This window comes from Aedes albopictus, chromosome 2, assembly GCF_035046485.1.
Source record: "Aedes albopictus strain Foshan chromosome 2, AalbF5, whole genome shotgun sequence".
Lineage (NCBI taxonomy): Eukaryota > Metazoa > Arthropoda > Insecta > Diptera > Culicidae > Aedes > Aedes albopictus.
Window position 1 is genome coordinate 386,559,974 of NC_085137.1, and position 14,955 is coordinate 386,574,928.

A 14,955-nucleotide genomic window follows, 5' to 3' on the forward strand; every position below is an offset into this window, starting at 1 on the left:
TCCACAGATATTTAAAAGAAGGGATCGTAATGCTCTACCACAATGAAATATCTCAATGAAAACAAGTTTTGGATGTTGAATCTAAAGCTGTTATCGAATCATTCTTTATATTGGCGATTGAATCTACGCAAGCCACCGGGACAGCTTTAGCATCGTGGATCAGGAGCAACAGAATCCGAAGCAGATATGATTAATCATTCTCCGGATTGTAAGTTCAAACCTACATCACTACAAAAATCAGCAAAAAAGTACCACCTAGCACCGGCTGGAATATGGAAGGACGATGAAGCGGGGAAGCAGGCTGAGAGAACGAGAAGCAGACGTCAATCTATTTTTTTTGCTCGACGAGGCGTTACGCTTCTTTGACATTTCGTAACGACGTTCCTGAAGGGATAGCACTAAGAAAGCCCGTTATTTTGCCAAAACCTGCTGTGAGGTAGCACTATAGGCACATATACGGCTAATGAGCATTTAAGGACAAGGTATTTGGAGTACATTGCTCAAAATTTCTAGAGCACCGTTTTTTAGAACCGTTGAACGGATTTGGATTAAACTGCATCACGCTGTTGACAACCACTGAGCAATTGGCGTGATGCATTTTCATCCAAATCCATTCAACGGTTCTAAAAAACCGTGCTCTAGAAATTTTGAGCTATGTACTCCAAATACCTTGTCCTTAACGCCTTGTCGTAAAGGCTACTATAATGATGAAGGAATGCTATTTTAAATGCTTACTGGTTACTTGGGTACTCAAAGAAAGAGAGAGTAACAAAAGTAATGAAAGAAACAGTGGATAGAATCGTAAGTGTGCGACGAGAGAAATTGAATAGAAGTTGAAAATCACAGAGGGCCATAATTGAACAACACAATCACTACGACGACCCCTTTGCCTAAGGTCCTGGTTTTGAACGGCTAGGTACTAGTAGAGGAAAGTGGGGTAATATGCCATTTTTCAAACTTTCATCGTTTTCAATGATATATGGCCTCATTTGTTAGGATTTCAAAGTGGTAACAACAACTAGACAATATTTGCTCGATGCTTCAGCAAAAATATTCACTAAATTATTGCATTTTCATTGATTTTTAGCTATTTCAAAAACTGGTTCGTAAAACGGAAGCGGTGCAAAAAGGCCATCTGCCATGGGGTAAGATGCCACTTCATGAAAACATTCAAAAATTACGTCCATCAGTTCTCTGGCATTTTCGACTCAATTTCATTCCTCTGTCACGTTTTTTTTTCGTATACTCAATACATGGAGTATCACCCCCTTCCCCACTAAACGATGGTCGTCATATTTGAATGACCCCTAACATGGATAGCGTAGGCATCAACAACCATGCACCTCCATGGGTGCCTCAATCTCCTATGCAAGGATGTTAACACTCACTTGCAGTTTTCTCAGCTCAAAAGCGTGCAATCATAAAACGATGTATGGACGACTTTTGCCTGATGATTTTGTCTAAAAATTTGCCGAATAGAGTAGGGATCGACCACGCATACCGAAGTCGTGAGGGAACTGCGAAGGCAACTCTCCACAAGGTGAATGTAAATTACACTCACCTCGTGGAGAGTCGCTTTCACAGCTCTGTCACGACTTCGGTATGCGTGTGCGACCCCTACTCTATTCGGCAATGTTTTAGACAAAACCACGCTTCTGAGCTGAGAAAATAGCAAGTGAGTGTAACTCTTTGCAAGTGAGTGTTCCCATCCTTGCTCCTATGAAACACTTGGCTGGCAATAAATTACCCGAAAACCTTAATTGCAAGCACGAAAAACCGGCCCAAGCAACACACATGTTATAATAAAGTTACGACAGCGCAAGTTTTGGTTGTATAGAAGTTTATTTGACGTTATTCTAACATTGTGTTGAAATTACGTAAAACAAACTTCAATACAACCAAAACTTGCGCTGTCGTAGCTTTTGTATAACATGTGTGTTGCTTGGGGGAAGTTGCCAATTTTCATTGTGAAATCAAAATATTTTTCGTGGGTTTGGCAGCCTAGCTTCTAGAAGAATGTTTAATGCAAGCATATCTTGACACCATTCACCTATAGCAATGATCAAGTCCCATTCAGGAGTGTTTTTATGAGTTGGGCCATTTTACCCCATCTTGGCATTTTGGGCTCTATTCCCCTAGTTTAATGATGACTACTAGTCCTAGACAGGCAAAAAGATCGTGGTTGTGATCTAATGTTGTTCGGCTTTGCTTTCGGTTCTATCGATCATTTGGACACAATAGAAGCATACGAGATGAAAGCGCGAAAAAATCAAATAAGTAACGTTCGCTCGATATGAATCTCTGAACAAGTGTCACCGATCGATAAGGACCGAAAGCAAAGCCGAACAACATTTAACGGATCACAACCACGATCCTTTTGCCTGTCTGGGGCTAGTAGTCATCATCATACTACTAGTAGGGTCTGGGACCATTTGGGCAGGAGCACCTATTTTGGGCACTTGCTGCTATAACTCAGTCAATTATGAACCGATCGACTTGATTTTTGAGACACGATTAGATACGCACAGTATCTAGCCATGTTCGAAAATTCAAGTCAATCGGTTTGAAATTGACTGAGTTACAGCAGCAAGTGCCCAAAATAGGTGCTCCTGCCCAAATGGTCCCAGACCCTACCTAGCCGTTCAAAACCAGGACGTTAGGCAAAGGGGTCGTCGTTGTGATTGTGTTGTTCAATTATGGCCCTCTGTTAATTTTCAACTTCTATTCAATTTCTCTCGTCGCACACTTGCGATTCTATCCACCGTTTCTTTCATTACTTTCGTTACTCCATCCTTCTTTGAGTAGTATGTATTAAGTTCACCGAGAAAAGCAAAAAAAAAAACATTTTTTTTAAACCTTCAGTTCAGTTGATGACTTTCTGGATGCCTCGTCAAAAAAGTAAACCAAATACAATTGATGGACCCCCGTTAGTTAGAGCCACAACCATTTTTGCAACCATAAAAGACACCAAACACTGTTGAAAAACATTTTTTCTTCAAATATCCAGTATAATCATTGGATTCCACATGGCCGACTCAACTATTCATAACTAAAAGACTATCTCTGTTTTTCCACTTTGTAACAACTTTTCATTATGTTCCGAAGAAGTTTTTGGCATAAGGCTGGCAACACGATTTAGACTTCTAGTAAAGTCCTTCAATCATCGATCGCTAACTTCCAGTTGGAACCAGCTGGGATATGAGAAACTTTAGGGTAGGATAACCAACCCGGTGGGAACGTTGACCGTATCCTGACAGGGACGGGAATTTGTTTCGGTAAACTTACTGGCCACCTCCGGACAGTTAAGCGGGGAGTTGTTGTTAGGCTCTGAGATCCGGCACCAGTCGCTGCCCAAGCAATAATGACGGCAAGATTATCATAGGAGACCTAAACGCTCAGGTAGGCCAGGAGAAATATTGTTCGACGAAAAGCGGGCTGAAGACAGACTGTAGAGTTACGAGAGTCAAGTTTGGGAAAAGATGCCGTAAAAGTTTCTGTTGACCGACTCTCATGCCTACTCTTCAATATCGCTCTGGAAGGTTATTAGGAAAAAAAGGACTACAAATGCATATTGACATGTCGAACACCACAAATGCGTAGTGAAATAGGACATCACATATGGACAATGCCCGGGCAGAGTTCAAGTACTGACGATCTAAATGTGATATTGGATTGTTTGAGATAAGAGGTAAAAGTACTGAAAATAATAGCAAAAATTTGTACTTGAACCATCTAACCATTAGCAAAATATGATATTTGAAGATCAATCAAATAGCTCACTGCTATTGGTTAGATCTTACCAAGAGCTAAATGTGCTATGATGATGATGTTCCAGGAGTAAAATTGAGATATTATTTTCAGTACTTTTACCTCTTATCTCAAACAAACAAATATCATTTTTTGTTCTTTATATCAAAATATGCTATTATTAAGCTTTTACCCTCTGCTCGGGCTGACATACACCAGACAGTACATATATTTTGTCCAGTTATCGTAGTGGATAACAATTTCCGAAACACAGGATAACGATGATTTATAATCGTTTGTACCTTTGAAACCCCCTGGAACGCTTTGTGAAAGGGTAGTTAGTTATTTATTTATTTATTCATTTATTTTATTTTATGCTTCATCTGACTGTGAGTCTTAATGAAGCCTGATAGGGAAAAGCCTATTGTAAGAGCAAAGAACACGTTCCACACAATTTGTTTTTCTTAAATTGTTTTAATGTTTCTTATAATTTACAACCCATATTTTCAACTATTGCGCCCAGCGGGTTTCGAACCCTAATCGAGTGATTTCCGGTCGCAGCCGATGGCCCTTGTACTAACGGAACCTAGTAAGAGGGAGAGCGGTTGAAGGCTACGCCTTCGTACTGCAATCGCATTGAAGGCGGAAAGCGGAATCTGTTTTTAGATTTGAGGTTCATCAAACTCTCAATTGGGTTTTTAAATTAAGAAAAATGTATTGATTTATTGATTTTATACGAAAAAGCACCTTTTTCTGAACCACGTTGATTTTTTTCAGATTTTTAGAACTTCATTTTGGTACCTAAAATCGATTTCGAAGAGATTTTTCAAAATCACCTTTTGACAGCTGGCCAACTGCTTGACAGCTCCGCCCAGTACAAAATGCGACGAGGGGTGATTCGACAAATCGCTCCCATACAAACTTCAAACTGATTTTTAAATAGGTTCCCGGGCACCAAAATTCATGAAAATTTGGATTTCGGCTCAGTTTTGCATGCAGATTCTGAATATGGAATTATCTCAACACCGCTAAAGAAGCCAATTTCGGGATGATAACATATTTTGTTATCATATAGTATTTTTAAGATATCGCGATAGACTTCATCATAGATCATAAATTGAAAAAGATGATAACAAAAATAACAAAATGTTAACACCGATAACCCAGTTTATTATCAACGGTATATCACTTAGTTATCCGCCTTCCGGGTATATGGTAGGGAGGAGATTTAGGGTATACAGTAGGATGTAGAAGAGTGTAGAGGGTAGAGTGACGGGTTAGGGTAAAGGGCGCGGTAGAAGCGTAGAAGGTTTTTTTTTTATCTGTATTAACGAAGCGTAGAAGGTACCCGAGCAGAAGAAAATATCAACAGCATAACAAAATGCGTTATTTGGGCAAAATAACTTGTCTGTCATAAGCGGCAAAATAACAAGTTACATAACAAAAATTTGTTCCTGCAAAATCAATTTAATAGTATGTTTTGTTAGTGTCAATAACAACTTAATAACAGTGAATTTGGGAAATATTTCAATAACAAATTTTGATATTAAAGAGTTATTGATAACATTCCGAGAGCAAAATTAGTTATGATATCAAACAATCGCACATGCTGTTGAATAGGATGCTAAAGTGGAGGCGATATGCGTACGATTTACCCGTGGTTAAATGAAAGCATGTACGCATATGGCCTCCAAATCAGCATCCTTTTCTACATCATATATGACTTCGTGTTGGCTGAGAATGCTATTACATATTACATATTTAGACCAGCAAGTGAAAATGGCGGAGCAATCATTGCGAACTTCAGTTTCTCTCTTCCCTCATAGGCATATTTTCAACTATGCATGTAATCTTTTACCACAAATAGGTAGAATATTTCTGAAAAATCCCATTCAAAACCATGAACAATTTTGGATTCAGCTGTCTGTATTAGCTTCGTTCAAACAAGTTTACTCAATAAGTTTGACATTTTTATCATTGAAATTACAAACCCCACCTTCTATATCGTCTGCTATGTTCTCGTTTTGGTGTATGTATGGTGCTGCGCCGCTTGGGCAGTGGCTGATATTTTGGGAACTTTTCAGCTACAACTCAGTCAATTTCAAACTTTGCGGCGCCCAGCAGGGACTTGGTTTTGTACACATTACAGCACCTCCATGTCACATAATATACCACACCTCTTATCAAATGTGATACCGTAGGCATAACTCGCCAAATACTGTAAATAACGTTGTTGAATGACGTAGATTTCAAAACTTGTTTTAGTTTTGATAGTATTTGTACATTTTCAATAATACAATAATAACCAAACTTGTTCCACAACAAAATGTAATATTGAAATGTTATTTAATGGCTGTATACCAATAGCTTGGTCATAACAAAATAAGATTGTCCAACAAAACATGTTATGGAAACGTAATTGATAATACAATAATAACAAAACGAGATATAAAAAGAGGTTTTGTAATTTCGTAGTTATTAATTTGATATTCCCCTCTGCTCGGGTAGAATAGAGGATAGAGCAGAGGTTTGGGTAAAGGCTTTAGGACATTTTCCCTAATTTTATTACCCCGAATGATTTATCCACAAGTCTAGACACTCTTTGGGTAACTAACGGTGCTCCAAGTGGTTTGCCATATTTTCAACAAAGATTTTCCTTCTTTGAGCCAGGAATGGGAACACTCACTTGCAAGGAGTTACATTCACTTGCTATAGCTAACTGATATTTCTTCTGGGATTTCTGCAGGGATTCCTTGAGAATTTTACCGGGGATTAGCAAATTTGCTGATTACCGCCAAAAAAGGTGTACAATTTTCATGCAACTGATCAAAAGGAAGACTGAATTGCTGCTGCTTTCTATGATTTGATTTTTTGATCAATTGAAAGTTTCAAAAAGTTCTACACTGGCTACACCGTTTCGATCCATGTATCATAGCTTTCCCTACCGTGGTATGACTCTTGTTTGTATACAACGGGGTTTTACTTTGCAATGCCTTTTCCGAGAAATGCAGTATAAGTACCAGCCACACCAACAGCGTGCATTTCACTTGTAAATGTGCTGGTAAATGAACAAATAGTCAAACACTCCCCCCCCCCTGTTCAACGCGTCGAATGGAGCAGAGAAGCACAAGTCCCAAATAAAGTGGAAGCCCCTTTGTTTTTGTTTTCCCATGAACTTGTATGGGTGCAAAAGCATTTTCCTTCCAACCAATACACAGCCCCTCGTCGGCTGGGTTCCGCTTATGTATCAAAGTTTTTCACTCGCCCACGTGTTCTCTCTTCCACTACTGTCAGGCTGTTTGGGGTGGTTACTGGTTATATACAGTTGGAAGGTCTACGTACCTGTTGCATTTGGCATTGCGGATGGGGGATAGCCGTTTCCGCCTCCCTCGCCGCCGGGACTGTGGTGTGGGAGCGGGTGATAGCGATGGTGATGGGGATGGCTTGGGCTGCTGCCGGAATTATAGGATTGTGCCGAATAATCAGGGCTATGCGTATAGCCGAACAAGGGGCTTTCGCCGGCACCGGTGCTACTCCCGGGGCTACTGCAGCTGCCATTGCTTGTCGCATTAGTGGCCGTACTGGAGTTGGTTGCGCTGCTGCCCTGGTTAGAATCTGCTCTTTTGAAGGGACTACCGGAGAAACTGCTAAAGTTTCCGGCCGCATACTGATGGTGCTCCCTTTGATGGTAATAGGATTCTCGCTGGAATGGATGCGGAAGCGATTGATGCCGATTGAACATGTGCGGTCCATGGAAGCTTCCGGGCGGTGGAGGACCCGGAAATGGATGCGAAGACGGAGACGATGGGTGATAGTAATCGTTGTAGGCAAACTCTCGGTAGGACGAATACGAGTTTCCGTAATAGTTGCCACCATATGCAGGGCCAGACCCAGATGCCGGATGGTAACTGCTGTAGAATTTGTCGAAGCTGCTGCTGCCATCGTAATACCCAGTACGATAGTCGGGTCCGTAGCGGCCGCCACTCCCTGGAGGAAGTGGATACGGTGACGCACCTCGCATCATTCCGGGCGAAAACGGATAGCAAAAGTTATTATTTATGGAATGTCTGTAATCCATGTAATTACTGCTGCAGCAATCCATGGTTCGATTTGCTCTATTCTTAGTTTACACAAGGCAGTTAAGCATATTAGTAACTATTTTTGTCGCCACACTAGACCCCCACGCAAGCCACATCTCGCCGTATTGTCGTCGTCGCACTAGGCTGGCGTCAGATTCGTTGACTGTGTTTCCCAACAAGTCCACATTTCGGTCCTATTTCCGCCCGCTACCATGTCTCACCACCACCGACAGAGAGCTATTTATATATCCTTTATCGATTTTAAGGTTCTTTCTTCGGGTGCACTTCACACTCTTTTGCTGAGCTCCTGCAAAGCCGACTTCCCGCCAAACGGAAAACGCCTCACAGAGCGCCACCAACACTCATCATATCCACCAAGATCACCGTTGTTCTGCGGTCGGCGGTCATTTTTTTCCTTAGCGACATCGATGTGGTACCGAACAACACTTGAGATATGCTAATCACACTTTTCATTCATATCGGAGCCGCCACAGCTGAGAGTTCGTAAGGATTCTTCATTGATTTGTTTGTCGTTCTGTTGGCTTGCTGCTTCTGAAAGGAAAACCAGAGAAAGCAAACAGGTTGCGTTGTGAATGAATGCGAAATGAGTTGGTTGTTAGATATGTACAAGTTGATACATGGGACGTGTAGGTGGGGGAATTATTTCAGGAATTTGAGGGTGAATTCCGAAGGTTTCTAATTTGCGGACAGGTTGAGCCGGGTGGTGTCGATGTTGGAATTCTGTGGAAAATGGCTGTTTTGTTAGATGGATGTAATTAGTTCCAGGTGAAAATTATTTATTTTAATGGTTGTCTATACAAAAGTATTTGCTGAAAATTGTATTTAATATATACCTACCAAATGAATTCAGTAGGGTTCCCTGAGGTAATACGCATCCACGGGGCAAAATGCCTTCACGTCATTTCATAATATGAAATTTTCTTCAGATGCAAGTAAGCTTGCTGTAAATTTGAACCGGTAAAGCTAAAAAAATGGCTGGGATAGTGAAGTGCACGAAATTTAAGCGATTGAGAGCATATTATACGGAATCAATCTATTAACTACCATGCGCCTCCTGCATCTTCATTTGCTGCCGTGAATAGTTCGATGGAGCCCCCTGGTATTTCATCATAAATCAAAGCGGGAAATACTTGCGAGCGTTTTCTCCCCAAACAGTTTTTCAGTATCTACAAGTAACACTTTTCATGCATTGTTAATTCAATGATGCCTCTTAGTCGAGGTATTAATCTACATAAGGTACCCGGGGCAAGTGAGAATCCGGGGCAAGTGAGACCTACAGCTATAATTTTTTTAATTTTTCGTTTTTAAGGCAAACATTCTTCATTGAAAACATAGGTATCACACCAACGGATACTTTGAATTCAAAAATTGTAATTGTTCTTACCATAAAGAGACCATATAGGTTATTGTTGTTCATATGTAATTTTCAATTCACTTAGTGAAAGTAACGTACTCTACTACATTCGTCGTTTTAAAATAGAATAACAAATAAAGTAAAACTTTTTCGGTTTCAGGATGATATTTGGAGTGCTTGCAAATTATTTTAAGCGAAAAAGCTGTAATTTATTTTCATTTATTACCTTTAGTTAACTGCTCTCACTTGCCCCAGTGCATTTCAGCATCTGGGGCAAGTGAGACCTATGTGAGTCAACAAACACAATTTCATGGTTTAATCTCGCTTTCTTCAGCCTAAGCCGGAATTTAGACAAAAGTGAAGTAAAAATCGACGCCTTTAGTAATCAATCGTTGAATTATACTTATTTACTTCTATTCTTATGATAAAGCTATTGTTTAAAATAGTAAAGTCTTGGGAAGAACATTTTTTTTTTGAAACCATCTTTTTTCATATTTTCGTCTAAGCGAATTCTATTATTTTTTCGTTTTTCACTGCATAATAAGTTTTTCAGAGTGTTAGGGAACCGACCATAAAGTATGAAAAAATTGAAAAACGACTTATTCAAAGTTCACGATTTAAAAATATTTATTTCATGATCGTAAAATTATGTAAGGAAAAACATAACATCTGTAAATCCCGAAAAATCTTTTGGCGATATTCATCAACTACGTAATATGAAAAGCAAGTTTGGAAATCTTTCGGCATTCAACTTTATCACGCTTTTTTGTATTAAAAAAACAATTTGTTTTGCACGAGCTGCTAGAGTTAAATCAATTTTTTTCTCAGTAATTCGTTATTATATGTGTTATGTAATTTATGCACGATACGACAAAAATCTTCAAACATAAATCACTAAACATAGTTATTCGTATAAGATATTTATAATTTATGCTACCTTACGTATATGCAGCAATTACCCAAGTAACACAGAAAACATCTTCAAAAATTAAAATCTAAAAATATGGATTATAAGAGTATTATAAGCGAAATATAAAACATCATGTGTAGGAAAAAAGCTGCAACGATGTTATTCGCTAACATGCATAAGAAAAAATGACGTCAGCTCAAAGAAGAATAAAATACGTTATTTGAACACTTATACAACACTTGCAATCATCGCTGCCAACTGCGTTTTTTGACATACTGTTTAAAAATGTTCCCCTGCAAATTGTGATTTTTGATGTTCTGACTTTACTTGCTTTTTTGGTCACTTTTCCTTAGTATTTTTTTCACATGAACATGTCAGAACCCCGCACGAATACAATTATGTATTCTCGAGCCAAATCATGACATGGAAAACTCTTCCATTTTAAATATGTTTGATTATTGATGAGTCCGTCGCCTCCATCGAAAAAAATTCGACCAGCAACCATTTTCTCAGGATGAAAAGCGAGATATCAAGTGGAATCACGTATTCAACAACCTTGGCACTTCTATATCCAACTTCCTCTTGTTTGTCCGGGCCACGTCCCCATCAATGGCGGGGTACTACTTGCCATCAAATTTTAGGAACACATTCACAAATCCGACCTAGACGAGGTGATCTGATCAGGACTTTACAAAAACGCTGTTTTGGGCCTTAAATTGCCTTGCAGTATAATCCTTCAACTACTCAGCAGGGAACTTTTTTGCTTCCCGAAATTTTATCACTAATGCCGCAAAATCATCAAAACTAATACAACGTTCTAAACAATAAAGAAAACAGCGTGATTGTTTACGGCAATGTTTTGACGTTTTGACAGATTCGGCCTCGTTGAGAAATAAGTTATAATTTTGTAATTTAAGCGTTCAAAAATAGTATCTGGATTTAGAGTTTATGTTAGTAAGATTAAAATCAGCTATCATAAGTTAATTTTAACGTTTGCTCAACTTGTTCCATCATATATTGCAAAGCTGCTCTAGGTTATAGTGCCGCGTAAAAATATTGATACACAATTAAAAATACGATAAAAATGTAGTCTCATTTCATTGAATATGTTTATTAAGGTTAATCAAAAACGGTTTTGTTTGATTATAAAAATATCAAGACTCACTGGAGACAAAACTAGTACCGAATCAAAGAGTCATATACTCAATTAAAACAATTGTTGAAAGTGAAATTTTGTTTAAATTTTTCTGAGCGGCACTGTATGCTCTATTGAGAGGCTGCCATATTGATTCATGATGTGATATTAAAAAAATCGCACAAAACAGCAAAATTTGGGTTCTTTATGATATATTTTTAAATTGAACTCAGTGGCGCTTGAATTATGGAATAGTAAAATCAATGGTTTCACCATGAATCTTAAGCCGCAGGTAAAACAAAGCTTTACCATCACTGAGTATAATGCGATAAAAATCAGTGATTTAATTAATTATATCTCATGTCTATTGGTATTATGACATGGAAACATTTTCTTGAGATAAAGTCGTATTTTAATACATATTTTTTCGGTTGTGTTTTGTTTCTGTCAGTTGTGCCAAGTCAAGAACGACGGGATAGTTATTTGTTAGAAAACTGGTTTCTAAAAGTTATGTTACGAAACGAAAAGCTTAATTTCAACCTTTCCAGTTAATCTGTAATGGAAATGTTATCTGATAGTTATATCAGCTAAAAATAGCTTAACTACAACCACTGATTGTGTTTGTATGATATGAGTAATTTCCAAGTTTTTTTTACGATAAATTACTCTAATGTAACATATGTTCAATCTCGAGTTGGATGAAGCGTGGGTCAGGCGCAATTTTTAGTATTATAAGTGTATCAGAATACAACTATCTATACTTTGAAAGATGTTTTATAAGAAAAATACAACCGATTATGTTTGAATCGTGAATTCCCAACTGTTATAGAACTAGTGGTGTTACTTGGGTATATTAAGCCATTTGTATAAACATTCCGAATAGGTCCCACTTGCCCCGTGATACGGAGTAAATGCATAATTTACAGAATGTAAAAATTTTAAAATATTTATAATGACCATTAATAAGAAGAAATATACCAACAATGTATTTTAAAGCCATTGGAAGTTTAAAATTATTTATGTTAAGAATTTTTTGGCTTGACAAAACCAAACTAGCATTTTTTTAGGTCCCACTTGCCCCGGGGTACCTTACATACATACATTTATTTGTTCAACATCATTAAGACAAGACATAATCAACAATAGTACGCCACAATACTCGGTTTGTGGCTGCCGCTCTCCATCCTCGGTCACGCCCAATGCTTGCCAGGTCACGCTCCACCTGGTCCGCCCATTGTGGTCTCTGCGCTCCACGCCTTCTTGTGCCAACCGGATCAGTTGCAAACACCAGCTTTGCAGGGTTGTTGTCCGGCATTCTTGCAACATGCCCTGCCCACCGTATCCTTCCGGCATTGGCCACCTTCTGGATGCTGGGTTCGCCGTTTGCAGCGAGCTCGTGGTTCATCCTCCTCCGCCACACACCGTGCTCCTGCACGCCGCCGAAGATCGTCCTTAGCACGCGTCGCTCGAAAACTCCGAGTGCTTGCAGGTCCTCCTCGAGCATGGTCCATGTCTCGTGCCCGTAGAAGACCACCGGTCTTATTAGCGTTTTGTACATGGTGCATTTGGTGCGTGGGTGAATCTTTTTCGACCGCAGTTTCTTCTGGAGCCCGTAGTAGGCCCGACTTCCGCTGATGATGCGCCTCCGAATTTCACGGCTCACATTGTTGTCAGCCGTCAGTAAGGATCCGAGGTGGACGAATTCCTCCACCACCTCGAAAGTATCCCCGTCTATCGTAACATTACTACTCAGTCGGATCCGGTCGTGTTCGATTCCGTCTACCAGCATGTACTCAAAATAACTGGGACAGGTAAAATTTTCACTTTTCAAAAAATGTTCAACTCGCTGTAACTTTTCTAAAAGTGCATCAAATATTCTCATTTTTTTACTGTAAGTTCATCAACTAGTTGATCGGACCATTGTCCACGGAGTTATAAAGATTCTAGAAAAAGGTAAAATTGTCCGATAGCCAACTTTGAGCTGTTATATCTCCGGATTCAATGAACCGAATGCAATGAAATTTTGACCATTCATGACTTGTATAATGAGCTATGAAAAACCTTTGCGAATAATTATACCCTTTTCAAGAATCTTTATATCTTCGTGAAGAATAGCCCGATCTTTTCCAAATTTGAACCACTGATACACAACTAGTTGATGAACTTACAATACAAATTTGAGAATATTTGATGCCCTTTTCAATGAGTTACAGCGAGTTGAACATTTTTTGAAAAGTGAAAATTTTACCTGTCCCAGTTATTTTGAGTATCCCCTGTACTTTGTTTTTGAGGCATTCACCACCAGTCCAACCTTTGCTGCTTCGCGTTTCAGGCGAGTGTACAGCTCTGCCACCGTTCCAAATGTTCTGGCCAGTGCTGAAAAATTCATTTCGTCATATCTAAATTCAATCACATACAGCTCATTTTAGAGGCTGAACCTGAGAATATGGTATATGAAAAACTTGTGCGGCTAACCCAGTTTTGCAAGAAAGTCACGGAAAAACCACTATTTTTCGAATATTTAAGGTAAATGTCACGGACTACCTTCGAAAAATGCAAATGATATTCACCGTGAATATCATTTAGCATTTTTCAAAGGTGGTCCGTGACATTTACCTTAAATATTCGAAAAATAGTGGTTTTTCCGTGACTTTCTTGCAAAACTGGTTTAGCCGCACAAGTTTTTCATATACCATATTCTCAGGTTCAGCCTCTAAAATGAGCTGTAGGTGATTGAATTTAGATATGGCGAAATGAATTTTTCAGCACTGGTTCTGGCAATAATGTCCATGTCGTCCGCAAAGCACACAAATTGTCCGGATTTTGTGAAAATCGTTCCCCGGCTGTTGAGCCCGGCTCGTCGCATCACACCTTCCAGAGCGATGTTGAAGAGTAGGCATGAGAGTCCGTCACCTTGTCGCAGTCCCCGGCGAGATTCGAATGAACTGGATAGTTCACCCGAAACCCTTACGCAGTTTTGCACACCGTCCATCGTTGCTTTAATCAGTCTAGTCAGCTTCCCAGAAAAGCCGTTTTCGTCCATGATTAAACTACACTGGTATTAAAATACTCTGAGGCAAAAACACTTGAGAATATGAAAAGTCGCAACTTATGAACAGATGAATTTTCTGTTTCAAAACACGCTTATTGATTTCTTAGATGTTGTGCACGTGTTCCATACCTACCTACAACTTATGATTGTTACAAGCAACAGGGCTGTGAAAAAGTTATAATTTAAATCTATGCAAATCATCACAGTGAGGGTATGGATTCCAGTTGGCTGATGCGAAAAGAATGATGACGAAAAGGCATTACATACTCACTGACTGTTTTTGGAATTACCGGACACAACATCAAATTGATTGAAATTCTCAAGTACCCATAAATTCTACATCCAAATCAACAATGGCATTACGTAAGTAAAACGATTGGTTTCTCTTAATCGATCCTAACATTTCGATAGAAGTGACAAGGAACAAGTTTGTCTGTCCTTTTTCCACCGCAGAACGCTAGCCATCCATGCAAACTTACATCATCGAACGACATGTTAAGTCAACCACGCTCTTTGTTGCCTTATTTCAAATAATCGATGAAGAGAAATCGATCATTTTACTTACACGGTAATTCAAAAAACATGACATGATTTAGTATAGAATTAATCAATGAAATTATTTCATCCGAAAACCATATATTTGAATACGAATATTAT

At 39.0% G+C, this 14,955-nt stretch overlaps 1 protein-coding gene across 1 annotated transcript in view; it reads right to left on the bottom strand.

Moving 5' to 3' along the window:
- LOC109400761 (protein hairless) overlaps positions 1 to 14,955 on the bottom strand; it is a 125,063-nt gene that overhangs the window by 85,988 nt on the left and 24,120 nt on the right. The window contains exon 2 of the mRNA XM_029878974.2: positions 7,090 to 8,378. Within this exon, the coding sequence (XP_029734834.2) occupies positions 7,090 to 7,849 (760 nt within the window). The 5' untranslated portion in view covers positions 7,850 to 8,378. The remainder of the gene's footprint in view (positions 1 to 7,089; positions 8,379 to 14,955) is intronic.